The sequence below is a fragment of the Momordica charantia genome (assembly GCF_013281855.1).
Source record: "Momordica charantia cultivar OHB3-1 chromosome 3 unlocalized genomic scaffold, Mcharantia_2.0 BLBB01000003.1, whole genome shotgun sequence".
Lineage (NCBI taxonomy): Eukaryota > Viridiplantae > Streptophyta > Magnoliopsida > Cucurbitales > Cucurbitaceae > Momordica > Momordica charantia.
Genome location: NW_028275161.1, coordinates 441,314 through 463,617, shown reverse-complemented (window position 1 = coordinate 463,617; position 22,304 = coordinate 441,314). Strand labels below are relative to the sequence as shown.

General features: G+C 32.5%; 2 protein-coding genes across 2 annotated transcripts; both read right to left on the bottom strand.

The window, feature by feature from the left end:
• Window positions 1-1,628: 1,628 nt before the first annotated feature.
• Window positions 1,629-5,432, bottom strand: U2B'' (U2 small nuclear ribonucleoprotein B). The gene is made up of 5 exons (XM_022299211.2): window positions 5,269-5,432; window positions 4,736-4,908; window positions 3,979-4,072; window positions 2,698-2,777; window positions 1,629-2,407 (listed from the first exon to the last, which is right to left on the bottom strand). Exons 1-5 carry the CDS (start codon window positions 5,339-5,341, stop codon window positions 2,132-2,134), a joined length of 696 nt encoding a protein of 231 aa, XP_022154903.1. The 5' UTR covers window positions 5,342-5,432; the 3' UTR covers window positions 1,629-2,131.
• Window positions 5,433-11,448: 6,016 nt separating this feature from the next.
• Window positions 11,449-12,247, bottom strand: LOC111022046 (senescence associated gene 20). Its single transcript, XM_022299209.2, has one exon. The coding sequence runs from the start codon at window positions 11,997-11,999 to the stop codon at window positions 11,691-11,693; it is 309 nt and encodes a 102-aa protein (XP_022154901.1). The 5' UTR covers window positions 12,000-12,247; the 3' UTR covers window positions 11,449-11,690.
• Window positions 12,248-22,304: the final 10,057 nt, after the last annotated feature.

Sequence of the window (22,304 nt, the reverse complement as noted above, 5' to 3'; positions counted from 1 at the left end):
TGTTACAAAAGTGACTTTTTTGGTTGGTCTCGTGTTATTAAATTGGTAATTTATGGAAATTTTGTAAAATTTTAAACGTAATGCAATATATAAAAATACATATTTCATTGTGTTATTTTTTTTAATTCCCTAAAAAATTTATTACAAAAATGCGAAATGCTTCTTTATTAATTCAAATATATTTTTTTAGTTCAACAAAAGAGCAGGAATTCGAACATTAAAATTTTCTTGCTAAAAGACTTATGGCTTAAATAATTGAATTAGGCACAAATGGACTATCAATTCAAATATATTGTATGAATTTATCAACATCCTCCATAAAAATGATAAGATGGATATTTTTACCGATATTAACACGTACTTAATTCCTTAAATAATAAATTCTAAAATGGACACACATTGGATAAATTGTGTAATACCTTTGCGTGTTTCCGAAGAAAATGTGAGGATGGGATTTATGACGTCATGGTTTCTAGAACCCAACGTCAACGAGAGAGAGATGACAAGAAAAGAGGTAGCAGCCAACTTCCACGTGGCCAAGAAAAAAGTTTAGATCTCTTTTAATTATTATTTATTTAAAATTAAATTAAATAATGTAGTATGTATGATGGGTCATACAGATACATCCCATCTTCATTAGTTAATCCATGAAATCCTAGATTTTGATGAATGGTCAGATTGGACCACTTGAATTTTGAACCATTATCCTTATTTATTCTTCTTTTACACCACATAATTTGTTTATTTATTTTCAATAGAAACATATTGTTAAATAAATCCTAACCAAATATTTGACTTATAGCTAGGTTTATATAATTATATAAAACTATCATATTGAGCCTATATTTGGTATGTAGTGTAGCTGGAAATTAACTAAATCGATTGGTTCGTTCTCCATACAATTCAAATCTCAAACCTACAAACTTGTCAAATTTAAGTTTTTTCTCCTAAGTGCATATTTCAAAATGTGTTAAAGAAGCTAGAGAGGTCTCAAGTTCGAACTTTTCGATGAGTTTAATATCAAAATTTGCAATGTCTCTCGAATCCAAGCCTCGGAGTGCCAATTATTAATTAAAAAAAAATGGAGGCATTACTTCCAAACCCAAAGTTTTGGGGACAATAATAATTCAGATATATCCATTCGTTGTCCCACTTGCCTTGTGGGAACATTTTATTTTTGTCATAACTGAATCCCTCCAATTAAAAACACATTAAAATATGAAGAAAACGACCAAACAATACAGTTGGGATCCATTATCCAACCTAATTTTTGATATTTTGTTGAGTTCGCAACAAAACAATAAGACACAAGAAGACAACAATATTATTTTGCAGTAATTAATATAATAGATATTTTTCAATATTTCATGAAAAGATATAGGAAAAATGGAAGATGACAAAAAATAACTCACAGGCGAGGCGACGTGGTCGAGCTTTCTGAATGGAGATGACCTGAAAGAAACGCAATGTCAGCTTAATCAATGCAGAGCAGGAGAAAGTTCTGATGATGGTCAGCAGTCAGCATGGACGGATCTCTGATCCCTATGAAATATAAACCAACATATTAATAATAATAATAAAACAATCAGTAGCTGCGCAGTTGAGTTTGATCCAGCAACAGTCACCACTTTCAATCTAAGTTGGGTCAAATCTTGCTCATAATGAATCACCAATGAAAGAAACTACCACACAGATACAGAACTGTACTGAGACTTTGACAGAAATGATTATAAACAAAGATGGAACCTCATAAATTTCAGCTCCCCAGTTCATTTTCAAAAGCTAATTCACCACTACTACAAATACATGAACACGTTAAAAGACAGTCTTCAATTAGTTCCTTTCTGTTTCCCTTTTGACGACCCAACATAACACTTTTTACTAGCTACCCTTGGAAATTGAAATTAGCTCAGCCGGCAAAACTCATCGAGCCCCTTGGTTTCATATCCTCCCTCTTTGAAGCCAGTGGGCCGCCTCCTCGTGTTTTCTTTCTTTCATTCTCTTTCTTCCTTGGAAGAAAGGGAAGGATATCTGAACTTTACATAAAAACTACCCGACTCATTTATATGCTCCCACGTAAACATAAACCTGCTGCACGTTGCATAAAACTAACAGTCGAACAAAGGATGAGTTACTTCTTTGCAAACGAGATAGCCATAGGATGTTGGGGGTCAATTTTAAAGCCTTGAAGAGCCTGCATCGCCATAGAGGATTGAACATCATCTTCAAACTCAACAAAAGCAATACCCGGCTTCGCTTCAATCATCCGGACTTCCCTGAATCCAGGATATTGTTGGAAGAGGACTTGCAACATCATACTGGAAGTTTCATGTGGCAAATTCTCAATAAATAGTATGTTGTTTGGAGCGGCTTCCGGTGCGCTTGGATTTGCATGACGGAATGTGGCCTGCAGACAACGAAGAGGGCTCTCTTACTAAAAATAATTATTGAAAAAAGTTGAATAACATTGCCTGATCTAAGGGGCGCTAAAGTGAAATCTAATTGAAATAGACATCGATGTCTTTAAAACAAATGAGGAATACAATTAATCAGAGAACCACGTCATCCAAAAAGACTAAAATATTTTATGTTTGGGGCCACTCCTATGGTAGCAAATAAATGATATAACTCATGTGAAGGAACGAAAATAAACATTTTACATCACAATCAATAAAATAAGAGTTAAAAAAAACTTACATTTGAACTTCCATTCTCAGTGGTTGTTCCATTGGGCATCGCAGACTGGTGTGAATCTTCAGCACGTCTCTTTCTTTCAGCTGGATAAGCAAATAAAAGGATAATAAGGCACATAAATCAGTTTAAAAACCTCAGGATCTTTTAAAAGCAATGCAATTAGAAAATGAGTGACTAGGGTTAATAAGTTTAACATTACCAGACACAAATTGCACATAATACTAATACATCAATGCACTTAACATGGCTTCAGAAACGAAGGCATTCTTCCTATTTTTAAATATTTTTAATTTGCACCTGTTATCTTTCCTACTTCACATAATTTACCCTTTCTATGTTTGAAAAAAGATTCGGGGATAACAAGGAAATATCGTATCCAGTGGCACAGTTGGGAAACAGTGTGATTTTAATAATTGCACCCACCTTGTAAAAATTAAACCCTGACTAAAAAAATTGCACCCATAAACTTTGATTGTAAAATTAGACCAAAACTGGGTCACTTGTGTTTTACTCTTTTTCAAACTGTTTCTTTTTTTATCCGTGATTGTTCAATCTCATGAAACCTTGCTACATTTGATTGTCAAAGAAACACATAGAAAATTAATTCCTATGTAGGTGGCCATCATAGGATTTAAAAAACTACTATGGTGATCAAGATGAAAAGCTGGTGGAGTTATCAAATGCGCATTGTATGAGCCACGATCGTGCTGATGTTTCTGCATCAGTGGGTTTTGAACATTTTTTTGAAAGAGGGTATTCAGTGGGTAGTGCTTTATACATGGCAGGCCGGCCCTATGGGGAATAACTCATCAAAATGCTTAATTGTTTTGGTTTTAGTTCGGTAAATTTTGTAATTTGGTGGAGGTAATTCCTTTAGTGGTGACTGGTGAGATATTTTGCAGGTAAGAAAGGTGTGGCTGAAGGTGAAAGGTGATAGAGAAAGAGAGTAAAAAGACAATTTTTTCATTTATGAAAGTTTGGTTTAACTTTATCATCAAATTTGGTGCAATTTTGTAGTTGTAAAAGTTCGAGGGTTTAATTTTTTCAATTAAAATTTCGGTGTGCAATTGAAACCATCACCATATTTCAAGGGTGGTTTGCACAATTTTTCTTAATAAGAACAAACAAAGTATTAATTAAAAAAAATCATATGTTTCTTATGGCGAGATTATAATTGTTCATCAGATAACTTCAAGTTTATATCCACCAAAGGAGTTAATAGTAAAGAGTCAAGAATATGAATGACAAGATGTTTAAAAAGAGTACGTATATAGGGACATTCACCTTTCTCCTCTTGCTTCTTTTTCTTCTCCCTTGGCACAAAGCTTCCATCAGCTTTAGCAACACAATCTGATTTTGATTTGGCATATTGAATTCGCTGCAAAAGAAACAATAAAGAAAGTCATCTTTATATTCTATATCAGAATAAGTTGTATGAATGATACACAAAATAACTGAAATTCCAAAATTCCAAGATGAAACAAAAAATAACTGAAATTTATAAAGAAAAAGATAAAGGTAATACTTGTATCTTCCTAACAGAATCGTAGATACATCCAGTCAAATTAGAAAAAGAGAAAGGAATTTCCTTCATCTTCATGTAGGCAACAGTAGATATCAAAGATCCAATGTCAACAACATTATAAGCAGTACACATGTAATTCATGACAGACTTATATATTGACACAAGAAATCTCATTGGACAGGACAGGAGTTACAAAATGAGATAGATATGCTCAAAATAGGCACATAGCCAGTATACCAAACGCACATATCTAATAAGATAGAGACATACTTTCTGGGCATTCAAAGCAGCTAGCTACACTGGCATAATATTGTGTGTGATTGAGTATAAACAATAAATTCACGTCTCTCTCCACATCATGCTCATTGAAACACAATCAAGATTCAATCACGTTAACCAGAGTACCCACACAGTTGCCCAAATAACCTAAAATTTCAGTAGAACAGCCCATACATGAAAGGTCACAGAGCGAGTATGAAAGGCAATTTCAGAAAATGTGATCAGCTAGAGACCAACCATAGGTTTATCATAGAATGGGAAATTTTGCATCTGCCTCACAGCATTGCTAGCAGCAGTCACTTCACTAAATGCAACCCACGCTTGTCCCCGAAGCCTCGGTGTCTTCAAGGCAACAACGTCGAGAATCCTCCCATATTGAGAAAACAAAGCATAAAGGGATCTCTTCAATTCTGTCAAACGAGAAGTTTAGCATACCATCAAAACTGAACACTAAGCAACCAAATAGTAAACAGAATCCCAAACACTAAGGGATGGGTAAAGCAAGTAGCTGTCTCCAATCTTCACATTGTAAACAAAATTTCAAGCTATCAGATCCTTAAACCTAAAACCCAAACTCCAACAGTTATAGTTATAAATTCTAGAGTAACTACAGTGAGGCATCATCAGAACTATTAAAAATAGTAACAAAAACCTCGCCCAAATGACTCTAAAAAAAAAAAAAATCCCGAAGATCGCTGCAATTATCCTAAGTTGTCTACTTATCTAACAGAAGAAAACACATTCACAGAAGGGATAGAAGAGCAAGTCACCTTCTTTCTTGACCTTCTCATTGAGATTCTTAACGTATATGGTCTGATTAGGCGGTATATCCCCCGATAACATGGTCGTTCACGTTCAGCGCCTTCCGATTACAGAGAATCACAGAGGCTGAGCAACGGGTTTTTCGAATCTGGAGGAGGAAGAAGGCTCAGAGGAAGCAGCAGAGCCCTAGAAAGCAAGTTTCGGCGTCAAAGGCCTTGCTAATGGGCTTCCTCAAAATATTCAACCCAAGCCCAAGCTCTGTTAATGGCCCATTAAACCCGGTCCAATACTAAAATGATATAATGTCATGTAATGTTATAAGTTAATGATTTATGCTATTTTTGTAATACAGAAACCTAATGATATATATATATAATATATATATAAATACATATTTCTTTTGTGATGTTTTTTTAATTCTCTTTGTTAGAAGGCATTCTCACCCTTACATGCAGCCTACGTTGGTTGGTCCTAGACAGTACACGTGGAATACATCATTTATCTCCAAGTTCCATCACTTCGGTCACATGAATATGACCGAGCCAATCTAAACTCATTAGGTTCACTCTTATCAATTTAGATAAAATGTCTAGCTTCACCTCGACTCAGTCCCAGACTCTGACAGATTCTATGACAACACGCCGTGATTCACAATAACCTTAAAGAGCCGTTGAGGCGCTGTCATGACGGTTGTCGGAGAAGTCACCTATAAATAGACTCATTCGTTCCCTTTCTCAGGTACGCGAACAACTCAACTCTCTCTCTCGAGTTGATTTGGATATTTACTGGCTTTGGCATCAGAGTGCTTACTCTGTTTTGTAGGTCTCTTGCGTGGCATCAGAGCTTTCTATTCGGCTCATCCTTGCTGACCCGACATTCGGAGAGTTGATTATTTTTATGATCAAACACTCTTAAGGGTCGCTTGTTTGGCGCTAATGTATGATACTTGTTCCATGAGCATCCGAATCATCTTTGTTTGAATTGTCTAATATTAAAATTTTTGGATTGTCTAATTTTAAAATAGTTGCATATTCAAATATATCGGGCATTTCAAAACCCCATATGATACATTTGGAAGGTACCAAATTTGAAACTGATGGTACAACTTCTCTATTCAAAAGTCCAATGATACATTTCATTCTAAAGGATCCCAACTTATTGTTTTATCTCTTTGTTCTATATTCTAAAATCAGCCTTCAATGATTTAAGTTCCTGCACAAAAACCAGACAAACTTTTATTTCTCACACTGCTCCACCAATCCCCCGTTGAATTAGAAACGAAACAAATGGGCAATATGTTCTAAACCTTCTAAACTTTTTCATTAATAAGACTCTATTTAAAGTAGTACTTGACATACATCTCAAATTGAGAGGTTGAGATGTTGTGAGTTCAATATCCACCTCTTCATATTATATATTGGAAAGAAAAAAAAAGACTCTGTTTAAAAATAGATATCTGAAGTTGATCTATGAAAGAGATATAGGATTCAAGCTGAACAACAAAATTATTTTAAAGGGAAAACTTTTGTTGGTTGTAAAAAAAAAGGGTTGGAGAGGAATTATGATATGCTTTGGATAACATTCAATTAAGATAGATTACTATTAGTTGAATATAATAAGCAAAATATAATTCAAAGTTGATCTCATTTCCAACTTTTGGTTAGCCATGGAGAGGGTTAGATATTCATTAATGAATTAAATTTATTCAATCCATCAGCTTAAGCTTTTGGATTGAGTGGTGGTTTATTCATCCTTAACATGGTATCAGAGCGGGAGGTCCTGTGTTTCCATCAAATTCATTTTAAATAAAAAATTTCTGAAGATATGATCTTTGAATTACTTTTGATTGTGATACCTTAATTTGGCAACTTTTACTATATCTACCAAAATCACTCCCGAATATACTCTTGTCAAACATGAATCAATACAATCTCAAAGATATTTGGAATTTACAACCATAGAGAGCAAAAACACAAATTCTTCCTTTCTTTTTCTTGGGTACAAATTGTGCAGCAAAGCTAGATTTGAGGATTGTTATGATAGTTGTCAGCGTGTATTTGAAGCCCAAACTTGATTGAAATCATCACGACACTGTGCCCATTCTTCCTGTTTCTGCTTCAAACGGGCCAAAATAACAGGCAGAGCCACAGCCGAATTCTTCCTCAACACATCCACAACATCAACCCCATGATCACCGTACAGCCGTTCGATGCACCTCAGATTCAGAACACTGAGGTGATCCTCAATCCTGACCGGACATTCCGCTCTGACCGCATTGTCGTTGTTGTTCATCTTGTCGAGCAGTTCCTCGACATGCTTGGCAGCAGAGTTGACAGACTCCAGCAGCATGTCGAGTTCAAATCTCTCGTCCTCACGTCGGAAAAGGCTCTCCTCGTACTGGGATTTGGGCATCATGTGTTTGAATTTGAAAGAGATCTCGTAGCCTTCGGGGAGGAAGGAATTGAAGCCCAAAATGAGATCTCGGTGCCCTATGAACAGATCCTTCACTCTTGCAATGGCTCCCGCGGCGTCCATTCTTCGGGCCTTGAAATCTTTCATGACTTGGAGGAATTCTTCGTAGCTTTCTCTCTTGTCTTCGAAAATTTCCTTCACTCTCTTGAGATACTGTAGGGCATCGTTAGTGGTTAATTTCCCTCCTCCCGCCATTGATTTTAGAGAGACAATGAAATGAAGAGAAAAAGTTATAATATATGTGCAAATTTCCCTCTTTCTGTGGGGTAAAATTAACAATCTTATTCTCTCTAGGAAAATTCGATTTTGTGATATTTAATTTGAAGCTCTCCCTTATCTTTAAAATAATTTGTTTATCTTATTTTGAAATTTGTTTTCGGTGTATTAAAAAGTTCGAAATTCTGCCAAAGCGAGCTATACCTCCGGAGGTTGTAATTCGAATCCCCTAACATCTTGTAATAAAAAAAACTCGAGATTCTAATAAAGCCGGGATCGAAATTATTTTAAATTTCAAATTCATATTATGATTTAAATTTATTTTATTTTATTATTTAGCAAAGCACATCATTAATAATTTTACTTTTAATAAAAAAAAATATTTAGATTTTCAATTATCATCTTTAATTATTGATTAATTGCGAATAGAATACTTTAACTAGGCTACGGTTTTTGGAAAGAGAAGTGGGTTTTAAAAAAATACTTTTCGAAAAAAAAATGTGGGTTTAAAAAAAAAAGTTACAAGTCCAAAATTCCCTTTCTATATTGGTTAAAAGAATCCCACTAGGTCTAGGAAAGCTAATTCGAAATTTCAATTTCTTTTTTAAAAATATTGTCTTGAATTGAAAGTGAATTTGAAATTCGATTTTGTTGATTTGAGTTTGGCCTTAATCGAACTAGTTTGCTACCCTGTGCAATGCACATACATGTATTTAAAATGATATAGTTTATAATTGTATTAAGAGTAAAAATTATTAATTTTTTATATTAACATACCTCTTATTTTGATATTAAAAAATTATGTTAAGGTTAAAAATATAGTTTTTTTTTATTAACTTTTCATGAAAATGAAAACTATTAGGTTATAAATTATAAAATTTATGGTGGTTCATAAGAAATCTTAATAAACTCGTAAAAACGATTGAATATTTCATTATGAGTTAAATATTTTTATCTGATATTTACCTAAAACATTATATGATTTGTTTTTTAAAAATAATTAAGGTAATATATTTGAATTATTGTTAGTAAAAACATAAGAGAAAATATTTTGTGCTAAATTTCTTATAAAATTTGAACATGTATAACATTTGAGTTACCCATTTAAAATTAAAACATGCACAAATATTTTAAATAAAAAACACAATAATACTAATTATAAAAAAATATATATATTAACAAATAAAAAACCACAACAATAGAATAATTTTGAAATAACAATAATAATAAAAATGTGACCACACAATCTTACGAATCCAAGATATACTTTTGATTGAAAAATTTCGGACTAACTGAACTTATCATATATATTTTGAGTTGCTCTCAAAATTAGAGAGAGTTTAAGAGCAACAAACTTAGAGAAACAATTCTAAAAGTTTTCAAATTCTATTATTAGTTATTATTAGTGAAAATAATTAAGCTCAAACCTCTTGCATATTCCAACTATTTACCTTCCATGCAATTGATATAGTTGAAAGTAAATTAATTAATTATTAATGATAATTAATTAACTAAGATTTAATAATTAATTTTCTATGACATGTTTTGTAAATTTATAAATTAAGAAAGGTATAATAGTCTAAAAATATTTTTTTCAACATCTAATAAACATGCTAAATTTCTTATAAAATTTCAACCTATAGAACATTTAATTAAAATTAAAACATGCACAAGAGCATTTTAAATAGAATTACATACTAATAATAATTATGAAAAATATTAACAAATAATAATATAATAATATAGCAATTATACAATAACAAAAATAAAAATGAAATAGAAGTAACAAAACTAAAAAAATAAATCAATACGCAGATAAATTTTCTTGGTTAGACAAAAATCATTATTTAACTTTATTAAACTAAAATTATAATTGCACAAACTTACGAACCAAAATATAGTATTAATATATAAGTTTCGTACGACTTTAACATATCATGTATGTCTTGAGTTGCTTTCAAGATTAGAGAGACTTGACTTTGTGAGCAAGAAAATGGGACAGAACTAAAAATAAGGAAAATTTAGCTCGAGTTAATAGATAATGAAAACAGTTACAAATTTTTTGAATTTTTTGAAATTCTGATCTTAATTATTATTAGTGAAAATGATTAAGCTCCTCACAAATTAAATAACAATCTTTTATATTCAATTTTTTAGATTCTATATATAATTATATATAGTTGATAATTAATTAATTATTTATTATTGACAATTAATTAATTAATTTACCATTTACCATTAATTTTTCATGGTCTGTTTTTAAATTTATAAATTAAAGGTTGTAAATTTATATTCAACCTTGAATCTCTTACCATAGACTATAGAGCGTTTCACGTGACTTAGACCTGGGCCTATTTAATTTAAAGTCTAATGACATGTGTCATGATTATGTCAGCAAATAGCCCCATGCTATGATTGGTCCAATTCAAAAAGCTAGAACATAGACATATGTCAATTATTGTTCAGCTATGTTCACTTTAACACATTAATTTAATCAACCAATTTATTTTTAAAAAGCATTTGTCAAACTCTAATGGATATCAATTGAACAAATAATTTTGTTATTATTATAGCAATTTGTAATTCGAAATTTATGTTTTTATTCTAAAAGTTGTTGTATAGTTATAATTATTTATTTTAATACTTAAATTTTTTTAATTATTTAGTATAAATTAACAAATTCATCATTAATTTTAATATATCAAATAAATTAAAAATATTACGTGGGATTAAAACACTAGTCTATTTAAAAGTAAACTTCAAAAAGTAGATAGGAAGCTTCCTACGGTGTACTTTATTATTTTGTTTTCTTATTTTTCAATGTTTAGCACATCACAAAAAAAAAAAAAAAAAAAAAAGTATTTGGAAAAAAAAGGAAAAAAGTGGGTCTTCAATCCACGTAAAGGTAGTTTCAAAGGGAAAAAAAATGTTCCCCGTAAAGGAAAGCCTATCAAATAAGGCATAAGTAGCTTGCTGTGCGCCCACATGTACATGATAGAATATTTGAATCTTCGAAAAATACGACTTAAGCTATTAAATTTTTTTTTTATAAAATTAGAAAAGATGGAAACAAAATAGAGAGATAAAAGAGATTTTTCTAAAAAAAAATTATCGATCACATTGTTGTTTGAATCGAACTGTTTTAAGAGTTGTTGAGATACACTAGTCAATAAGTTAATAACTTATATATGTTTTGAATCTTGATTGACTATTTTTATTATATTTAATTAACAAGTTGTCGATTGATGATTTTAATATTAGTCAAACTGCCCATTTTAAAACTTCTGTAATTATGTAGACACCAAAAAAAAACATATTTTTCTCTAAATTTTATTTCTCTTTCGCTGCCAAAAGAGTCTAAGTTTTGTAATTACAGTAATGTTTATAAGTCGAAAAATTTGTAGGATTGAATCTTAATTATATTCTACCAGCCATGAACCTCATTTTTGGATCATCGTATCATATAAATAATTAATTATTTTGTTATACAGTATTAAAAATCTTTAAAAGAAGTATATGTCAATTATGTTGACTTTTGTTTTTAATTTTATCTTAAAAAAAAAGAAAGAGAATTTAGTGACTCATGAAATTATTTTATTTTACAAACCAAACATGGTACTAACTAGTTTTTTTCACATCACAACGATGAGTAGCAGTGGATGTTGGATTCAAATCCATGATTTTAGGTTTAGTTTTCAAATTAATACAGAACATAAATAACCCAGCAGGATGTGATATTTAATTAGAGTGCCAAAACAAGACCAGGCACGGAGTCATCGCCGCCGCACACCTTGCTCTGCCACACACTTTGGCAGTTAGCTGCCGGCGAGTCGTCGGTGACGGTGGCGAATCGCTTGACCGTAACGGAAGTGTTGAAATACTCCTTGACGTGAGTGATTACGCCATCAGTTATGGTCCACGCGTGGACCCACGAAACGGCGCGTTTCGCGTCGTAGCCTTCGGCGAGGACGACGGTGGGCCCGAACGCGACGACGGAGACAGGGGAGAAGACGAAGGAGGAGGAGGAGGAGGAGCCGGTGAGGAGGCGCATCAAGTACTGGTGCGACGGCGGACCATGGAACCACCACTCGAGGTCCGGCGCCACAAGGCGGTGCACGGTGTCCACTTCTTTGGAGGCCAATGCTTCGTACAGGGCCCTCACCACGCCGATCTCCTCCTCCGACTGATCTGAGTTTGCCAGTTTTGTAACTCCGACGAGTCGCTGCCGGACGAGGCCCGATCAAATAATTAATGCTCGCCGGAAAACGAATTCAGGTTGGTTGTGATTTTGCGGGCTCTGCTCATCCTTTTATATACGCCACGCCTGAACGCATCTTGCATGCACCCTAAATTTTCACTACGCGACAAACATATTTGTCAATTTGAGAATGGAAAAAGCTTTGTTTTATTGGTTCGATAATGAAATATTTGAAAATTTTTGTTTCGAAATAATTAAAAGGTAATTTTAATATATCTTTTTCAAAAGCTTTGGAAATCCATATTTCGAATATTTTCTTCCTTCTTAATCACTAAACTTTCAAAAATTCAAATTTAATCACTCGATTTTTTTATAAATTAAATTATTTAATCAAAACCTAATAAGTAGATAGGATTTATTTATTGCATGTCTACACCGACTTATATAGGCCATGAACATAACTCAACTTTTATTTCTTCCGTAGAGATTTGAGGTTTAATCTTCCATCTCTATATATATTTGTTATACTAAATAAATTTAAAATTTATGTGTGGTTGGTTAATTGTTCTTCCTAAATAAATTTTATTTTGTTATAATGATAATAAAGTAGACATCTAGTTCTTCTTCTTTTTTTTTTTTTAGATAAAATTATTATATCACAAATAAAAGTTGAACCAATTTTACCCCTACAAGGAGAAGTACAAATGAGGTGGGGATATACAATTTAAATAGGGTGACGTGGCTTGCAAAGCAATTAGATGGGTAAAAACTAAAAGTAAATTGAGCAGACTAGCAAGTATTAGGATGGGATAGAACCCTAAACTGACAAAAAGTTACCTTCTAACTTTATTTATATTATATAATATTTTTAAGTTTGAAAATTGGGAGGGACAAAGGAAAAGTTTAGGGCTGGTTGGCAATTGGAATTTGTTTCGTGTTTACAAATTCACTAATCTAATGGATTCAAGGAATATGTATTTGTTACATATGTTTCTAAAAATTGTTTTCGAATTTTGTGATTCAAATGGTAGAAATTCTAAAAATAATATGTTCTACATTTTTTTTTTAATTTATTTTGAATTTGAAACTTCAAAATGTATAATTATATAAAAAAAATAAAAACTTTGATAAATTTATTATTTCGTCAGAGAAAACATCTATGTTATACCAGCAGACGGAGCAGGTATTTTTGGAAAATTTAAAGAAATCTTAATTTACAAATATTGTTCTAGAATAAAAGCCATAAAATTCCATAACAATTAAGACCAATGATCTAAGTACGGAAGAAATCCAAAATCTTTAACAATATTAGAATTACCTCCAACCATTAGATAGATTGATCTGACCTACAAGAAGTTGTGGTTTATGTTCTTTCTCAACTATGCAACCCGGACCAAATATTCGCAATACTCTCTGTTTAATGGAGATAGGTTAATCCTAAGGTTCCTCATAATCACCTAAGATTAATGGACTGGTTTCTACTCATCACATCACTAAATGAGAAGTCATGGACCATAATCAAGACCACTTATATGCCCATTAAATATCTCAAATGTAATTGTTTTTTAATCTGTTACCCACATATTAATTAATTATTAAATTCATTCCAACAGACATGTGAATCAAAAAATGAGCCAAAACTGAACAAGTAAGGCCAAAGCCAAATGCCGACCTAAGAAGGATAGGACGCTTCCAAGGGAGAGTTTCGAGTTTCCTGACAGGTTAATGATCTATTTCATTTTTGTTAAAATTAAAACAGGTAAATTACAATATATTATAAATTATGTAATATCGTAAAATAATAACTATACAAAATTTATAACAAAAATGTTAATAAATTAATTAATATTACTTTACATTGAACTAAATATTTAGTTTTTTTTCGGAAGAACTAAATATTTAGTTCATAACTTCCCCTCGTTTACAAATATATTACTGTGTTATCCAATTTCCAAATTTGGAATCAAACACATATTTAAAAACACTAAAAATAAAGAATATAGCTCTGTTTTTAATACATTGTTTTCAAATTTTTATATTCAGATCACCGAGACTTTTTAGAAACTTAATTTTTTTATATATATTTTAAATTTAAAACGAAGTTAGAGGGGACAATGTGTCATCCTTTTTCTTCCCTCCACTCAGGCACATTGAAGTGATTTTATAATGAATTATTTTTTAGTGATTAAGACCAAACATTTGACAAGGATATATATATGAGAAAAGGACTGCCATGCACATGGTTTATACCCATTTAACAACGACAATAATTTTATTGTCAAACATAAATATGGTTTAGTAGTAATTGACATATACTCTCTCGAGGTCGTCGATTCTTTATATCTCCAAATTGTTATACTGAAAAAATGACAATGATTTTATTTTTTAATTTCTCATAAATTAAATAAAATTTCCAGGTGCCGAAAGGGCAAATTTTAATGTTATAGTTACAAAAATGGCAACTCTTTTATTTACTCTCTTTACCAGTCGGCCAGTTGCCCTTTGATTGAAATGAATGGACGGTTAGTTACGGGGTTGAGGTTAATAATGGAATAATGTGTAAACGTTACCATTATTAATTGCATATATTAAAATCACATATTTAGAAACTAATCATAATTTCTAATCAACAAGTGATAAGTTCGAATCCCATAACTTATTACATTTATACTAAAAAAATCTTAATTTTAAAAAATAGAAGAATAATTTTACCTATTTCAAAAATTACATATAATTGTACTAAAAAAATTCCATATAATTTCCAAGAATATTATTGGAAAAGAAATATTTGAGGTTTAGTTTGGTAATTATAGTTTCAAATGTTTCAATGAACCCATCATTTATAGGACTAGTTTTAATGTATGTAGGTATGTTTCTCACCTCCTTTAAAATAAAATTTGAATTCTTAACTAAATTTAAATAACATAATTTGGCATAGATTCTGAAAAAAAAAAAGATAATAAACAAATATACTAATATTTCTAGGCTTAATTTTAAAATATGAAAAACAAAAAAGAAATAAGTTATAAAATAAGAGACGTCATCCTTTTAAAAAATTTCAATGATGTATGCTATTACAAACTGTTGTCATGTTAAATACGTGACACATTTTCTATTTATTATTGTTGGAAGTAAAAATATGACATACCACATAGAGAGATATGGTCAAACTACTATCGAGATCTTAAGCTCAACTGGTGGTCGAGCTCATAAGCTCACCTATGGTCAAAGGAATTCGGCCATAGGTGAGCTAAGGAATTCGTGCTTAGTGAACTTAGGAACTCGACCATACGTGAGCTAAGAAGCTCGTCCATATGTGAGCTTTACATGATAATAAATTGGTATTTTTTAGGAAACAGCACGTGTATAGTCTTCCCCTCTCACTTCCATTCGTTTTTTGCATCCCTCCAGTACTTGCTGGTACTATTTTAGTTGACTGAAAATAAAAATTTGACAATCATTTAGTTTTTTTCAGCAAAAAAAAAAAAAAATTGTATTTTTGTTTATACATTTCTCTCTTACTTGTAATGGTCACCAGAAAAAGGTAGAAAAAGGTAGATAAGAACGATATAGATTTGTTTTTGATTTAGTGTGAGTTGGTGCGGTGAAATTTAATTAATGCATTTATTAATTGTGCCAACTTTTGCAATAATGCAGTTGTTTAAGATTTTTTATTTGTCGTCTTTGCTTGCTTGCCTTTCGGTTCATAATACACATATATAAAATTAAACCTTCGTCAAAAATTAAAGTTGCTCTCTCTCTCTCTCTATTAAACTAAATTTGTCTCTCTCTCAACTGAAAGCAATTACCATGCTAGCTTGTTTAAACAACCATATGGTAATAAAGATAAAATGGTCATAGACAACTATATAATAATTTTCATGACAATATTAATATTCATTTATTAACTTCCAAGTTATAGGATTTAAATTCAACTTAACTTTTAATTTAACATGGCTGAACTTTAACCAAGTGTTTGATCACGAAAATGAACCTCCGTTCGGATCGGAAGATGACTTACAGGACGAACTGGAAAGTGCTGGAGACCTACAAGACCGAAAACACTCTAACGCCCAAGTCAGGAAGAATCCGAGTTGTATTCAAAGAGCTATAGTGTTCGTGTACTTGAAATGGAGGCAAATGATTTCTATTTATAGGCGAGGTCCCGACAATATCCTCGATAGGGCCTCAATGATTCTTTAAGGTAATCGCGAATCCCGACGTACTGTCCTGGAATCTGTCGGAGCTCAATCAACTGGGGAAAGAGAAGAAGGTCTAAAGGAAACCTGGTCAGCTCGGCCATCACAGGTGTTGGCTCGATATTGATCCTCAATACCGAGGTGACGAGACTTGGTTTTATCAATCCAACGTCACGTATAGTTCTCTCCTTCGATCAGGATATGCCTCATGTGAGGTAAAAAACCACCTCCAACACCAAGTATTATATAATTTCTTTGTAACATTTTTATTTTTTATTTTTTATTTTACCATTTTGTTTCTAAAAATAAAGAGAAAAACATAATTTTTTTGTAATCGTTTGTTGTTATTCTTTCTTTATTTGGAAAGAAAGAAATAAAAAATGGATTTGCTAACTTTAAATTTTACAAAGGAAATTTTATTTGAAAAAGAAAAAACTTTTCGAAAACAAGATATTCAAACTTGTATTTGTTATAAACCAAGAAAAAATAATAAAGTCCAGTAAAATAATAATAATAATAATAAATAATACTTTTATTATATTTTTCTTAAACACTGAAAATGAATAACAAGAAAAAACAAAAATTGGATCAGAAAAAGAAGGAAAAGCGGATAAAGTACAATGTTTTTTTTTTTTTTAAGGAATGTTAGATAAACAGGGTCAAGGAAGAATAAACAAACCATCCAACCTAAGAGCTTAAGTCGATGAAATAATTAGTATTCGAACTTTTTTTTAATGATATTTTAGTATTTGAACTTACAACCACTTAAAAAGGGGTAAATTGCTGGCCTCTTTACATGGTGGTAACATATTAAAACAACGCGAGACTCAAGAAATCTACAATCGGGATAAACTATTAGTAAATGGTAATTTAGAGAGAATTCAAATTTGTTTGTGATACGTATAAAATGTAGAATTTGAACGTGGATTATCATGGGTCAATAACTTTTTTTTTTAAATATAATATGTGGGGTGGAGAATCGAACTCACAACCTCCTAACTGAAGGTATATGTCAATACCGCTAAACTATGCTTGCTTTGACTCATGGGTCAAGAACTTGATTGTCGGTACAAAGGGTTTTAGAATATAATGGTATGTGTATGTGTATTGGGTTTGGTTTGTTTGGTGTGGCCCTTGGCCATCTTGAAGAGGCAAGGCACCAAATTTCATACTCTTTTCTCTACGACCCATTTAATTTTGTTGGCCTCAAAACACCAACTTATTTCATTCTATGTGTATTGGTTTGTTGGAAGATGCGTTAGCTTCCACAATTCTCATGCATGCATTTTTCTATTACACTTTATTTTGATTATGCTTCTTACTGTGTTTTGTTCATTCAGTTTCATATATATGTACTAATTACAAATTTTTTAATACAATATATGGGATGAGATTAGAATTCACGATCAAGATCGATCAGAGATAGATGGTTTAACTAGTTGAGTTATGCTTAAATTGACTATTAATTACAATTATTATTATTGTGTTTTTGTATTGTATTTAACAAAAAAAAATTTGTGGGCACTTATTTCAAATTTATTAGTACTAGAATATAATTACACATGCATAATAATGCAACTTCAAGTCATTAGTCTACTGGATGCCATGTAAATTTTATATTGTTGAATGCAACAAGAAAGTTTAACAACAAAAGACCTAAATAAAATTTTTATCTTGGTAGACCATTTACCAAACATTTTGGAGTTCAAGAAAAATAAAATTAAGTTTTATATCATCATCACTAAAGCCTCGGTATATATGAGTGCCTTGAGCTAAAACGAGAGCGCGACAAAAACACTCTAAATTTAGTACATGCCGCACTTTAAAATTGTTAGGTACAAATTACACTTCATTTAATCGATCAATAAATCTAAGGGTTATATTATAAATTTCCAATTACTTATACAGAGTTCATGTTGGGATTTTTTGGATACAAAATAAAATAAATAAATAAAAAGGAAGGAGCGGAAACAAATAATGGGCCAAAAGCCCAAACCTTTATTTTTAGGTTTTACATACTCATACTCATATATATATATATATATATATATATATATATATATATATATATATATATATATATATATATGAGTTTTATGTTTTGTGGGGAGTAGCCGTCAGAATTTTAAGGGGCAGCCGAATTAGGGTTTTTGGCAGCAGTGGCTTGGGTATTGGTAGAAACATTGGGAGAGATCAAGATCGTTTTTATTAAGGTAATTGTATCTTGATCTATTGTGTTTTTCATTCCTGTTCCTAAGTATTATTGTGTTAAAATAAGAGGCTTTTGTTGGGACCTTTAAGGGATAATTTTGGGGAGAGTTTTGTATCCAATCATTTTAACAATATTAGTGAATTACCCACATCTGGGTGGAAGATTGGACGTAGTCCTTAGTGGTGAACCAATATAACTTTGCTGTGTCGTTTTCTTTTTATTTGCATATTGTGGTTGTGTGTGAATATTTTCTGTAGAAGAGAAAATTATACACGACCATTAATTGGTATCCGAGAATATCACTCACACCGTTATTATAAAAGGGTTATGAAGTTCACTGGAGAAAATTTCAGTTTTTGGAAGATGCAGGTAAGGATATTCTTACATACAAGAAGATACACAAGACTTTGGTGGATAGACCAGCGGAGATGATTGACGAGGATTGGAATGAGATGGATGAGCAGGCCGTTGCGAACATCATAATGTAGTTGTCGATGAATATTTGTAGTTTGGTGGCGAAAGAGACTACAACGAAGGAATTGTTGAAGGCCTTGCAAGACATGTATGAAAAACCTTCTGCCAATACAAAAATACTTTTATGGACGGAGTATTTTAATATCCACATGGATAAGGGAACCTCAGTAAATTCCCACATTAATAAGCTCATCGATATCTTGAACAAATTAGAAGGGATGAGTGTCAAGATTGAGGAAGAAGTGAAGGCTATGAGACTGTTGACATCTTTGCCTGACAGTTGGGAGATGATGAAGACCGCGATGTCAAATTCGCTAGGGGAAAACAGCTTGAAATTTTCAGTTATTTGTGATGCCGCCTTATTTGAGGAAGCTCGAAGAAAATTAGGGAAAATGTATGCATCTACTTCGGAGGTAAAGAACGGGGTTGAATCAGCTTTGGTAGTTCAGAACAAAGGAAAAACAAAGATGAATTACAATGGGAAGCGGCAGCAGAGATATAACAGGAGTAGTGAAAGTTCCAATGGAGAAGTGAAGTGTTATTACTGCCACAAGAAGGGACACGTAAAACGCTTTTGCATGAAGTTCAAAGAAGATTTTGAGAAGGGGAATAATATTGCAAATGTTGCAACAGGAGAAGAACGGATTGAAGAGTTTCTGGCTTGTGTTCAGAGGAACATATTTGTAAACTAGTGGGTAATGGACACTGCAGCATCAGCGCATGTTGCTTCAGACAGACGTTGGTTCTCATCTCTTGCTGTAGGTGATTATAGCTCAGTGAAGATGGGGAATGAGTGTATCTCCAAGGTGAGAGGAATTGGAGATGTTTGTTTGAAGACAAGCGAATGGACCGAGTTGGTGCTACAAGGCGTTAGGTATATTCCTAGCTTCAGATTTAATTTGTTATCTGCAGGGAAGTTAGATGATGATGGCTATAGCAGTGAGTTTGTTGGGGGTTGCTAGAAGCTCAATAGGGAATCCAAGGTGGTGGCAACAGGCCACAAGAGAACTTCTGTTTATGTGTCTGAATTTGAGGTTCCTAGAGGATCTGAAAGACATAGAATGCACAGAGTAGCTACAGATGGTTCAGACGAGACTTGAAAGAATCACAGCATTGACAACTAGGACAGATCAGAATAATCTGTCATCAACTCAAGTACTGAAGGGATGTGAATCCCGGAGCGGAAACGGATTTTCGTTGCTGATTTTCGGGATACAAAAACGAGTTTTAAAGAAGAAAATACAGGGGAAATTCCAAACCTTTGAAGAACGTTTCTTCAGTGAATTCCCATCGAACACCACCACCGGATCTTCCTCGCTATCCTCTTGGGTCTCAGGATCGTGCTTGTGGTAGCACCTTGATTGAAGAGAGGGAGAAATTGAGAGAATTTTTTAGAGAAATTGTTGGGAGTTTTTTTTTTCTTCTGTTCTGTCACCACTGTTCTTCACCTTCTCCAACACTTGGAGAAGAAGAAGAAGGGTGACGTGGGGTAACTCCCCACGTCACAACACCTCCCACTCCCCTGCAATTTTGCAGGGGAGTTAATATTAATAATAATATTAATATATATATATATGTATAATATATAATAATAATTAAAATATATATAATAATATATATATATATATATATAATTAATTAATCAAATTAATTAATATAATTAATTATTAATCCAATTAATAATTAATAAATATATATATACATAAATAATTAACACTTAATTATTTATTATAAAATTAGAATCATATTCTAAAACATTTCTCTCGTATAACCTATAGTTTTAACGTACATCTTATGCACATTATTTTTAACCTATAGTTGTCTGGTCATCCTAAGAAATGTCAACCTATTAGTTAACGGTATTACATCTAAAGATTACCTATTTCGCGGTCCGGTCTTATACAAACTCATTGTAAAGGATACCCACACTCGCATGTCTCCACACGAATGACCTGGATCGAGTCGTCTGTAACCTTTACAGAGCGGGCCATATCCATAGTGTTGCCAGGATAAGGTACCCAGCCTTATCCATATACTATAGACCATTTAGGTTATTCACGGGACATTATCCATTCATATATCAGGGGTATATCAAATATATACCCCGTATATCAACTATATACCCAGTATATATACTGTCCCGATTACATAAAAAATAACCTTGGATGTTTAGTTTATTGGATTTTGGACAATGCAAAGCTATGATTCAACAACAAATTTATTGAATAAAACTTTATTAAATATACATTTGTTTTTACAAAATACAAACTACGAGTTTAGGGCAACACACCCAACAAGTACAACATCTGGGAAGTAGAGGGAAGGGTAAGGGGAACAATTCAGTGAAGTGTTCAACAGGTTGTTGGTATAATACCCCAGCTGTCAGACGGATGAGCGAGCTGATGAAGTCGCATAGGCGAGATAATGCATTGAGAAGAAGACTACAGTTGGTGCTAAAGTCAAGGGTAATGTCTCTGGAAAGGCAACAAACTTGGGTGGGAGTGTCAAGTCATCAAGGGAATCTTCCTTTAGAGGTCGTTGGGTTTGATCGAGAAAGGAAGCGAAGGGGACCACTTAGATCGAGTGGGAGCACGTGGCTGTGTCTCTAGTGTCTGGGAGACAAGACCACGTAAGATTGCTCAGTCTCGGGACAATCACATCACAGACAGAGCTTGGGTAGCGTCGAGCAGTGTGGATCAGTTCGTTGATAGAGCAGTCAGAACTGTGCCTTGACAGAGGATGTCGAGATGATGGAACACTATTGATGCAGTGGGAGATGAAATTGTTATTTTGTCTCCAAATGGGAGATTGTTGGGATTTTTTGGATACAAAATAAAATAAATAAATAAAAAGGAATGAGTGCAAACAAATAATGGACCAAAAGCCCAAACCTTTATTTTTAGGTTTCACATACTCTATGTTTTGTGGGGAGTAGTCGTCAGAATTTTAAGGGGCAGTCGAATTGGGGTTTTTTGCAGTAGTTTTTGTGGCAGCGGCTCGAGTATTGGCAGAGACATTGAGAAAGATCAAGATCGTCTTTATTGGGGTAATTGTATCTTGTGGGTTTTTCATTCCTGTTCCTAAGTATTATTGTGTTAAAAAAGATAGGAGTTAAAAAGAGATTTCGAAATTAAAGGAACTTAGGCTAAGGTTTGATATTCACGGTAAATACTAGACTTTGGCTACAACCTATTGGTAAAAGTAAAAGATAACATGAAGAGTGAGTTTGAGATGATTTTGAGAAATGCAAAAAATATTTTTAGCCCTTTTTCT

Coding starts and splice junctions, on each gene's coding strand:
- U2B'' (XM_022299211.2), bottom strand. CDS start 5,341: ATGTTATCGGGGGATATACCGCCTAATCAGACCATATACGTTAAGAAT. Junction 2,778..3,978: donor AAAGAAGCAAGAGGAGAAAG/GTGAATGTCCCT, acceptor TTGCTTATCCAG/CTGAAAGAAAGAGACGTGCT. Junction 2,408..2,697: donor CTGAGAATGGAAGTTCAAAT/GTAAGTTTTTTT, acceptor CGTTGTCTGCAG/GCCACATTCCGTCATGCAAA.
- LOC111022046 (XM_022299209.2), bottom strand. CDS start 11,999: ATGCGCCTCCTCACCGGCTCCTCCTCCTCCTCCTCCTTCGTCTTCTCC.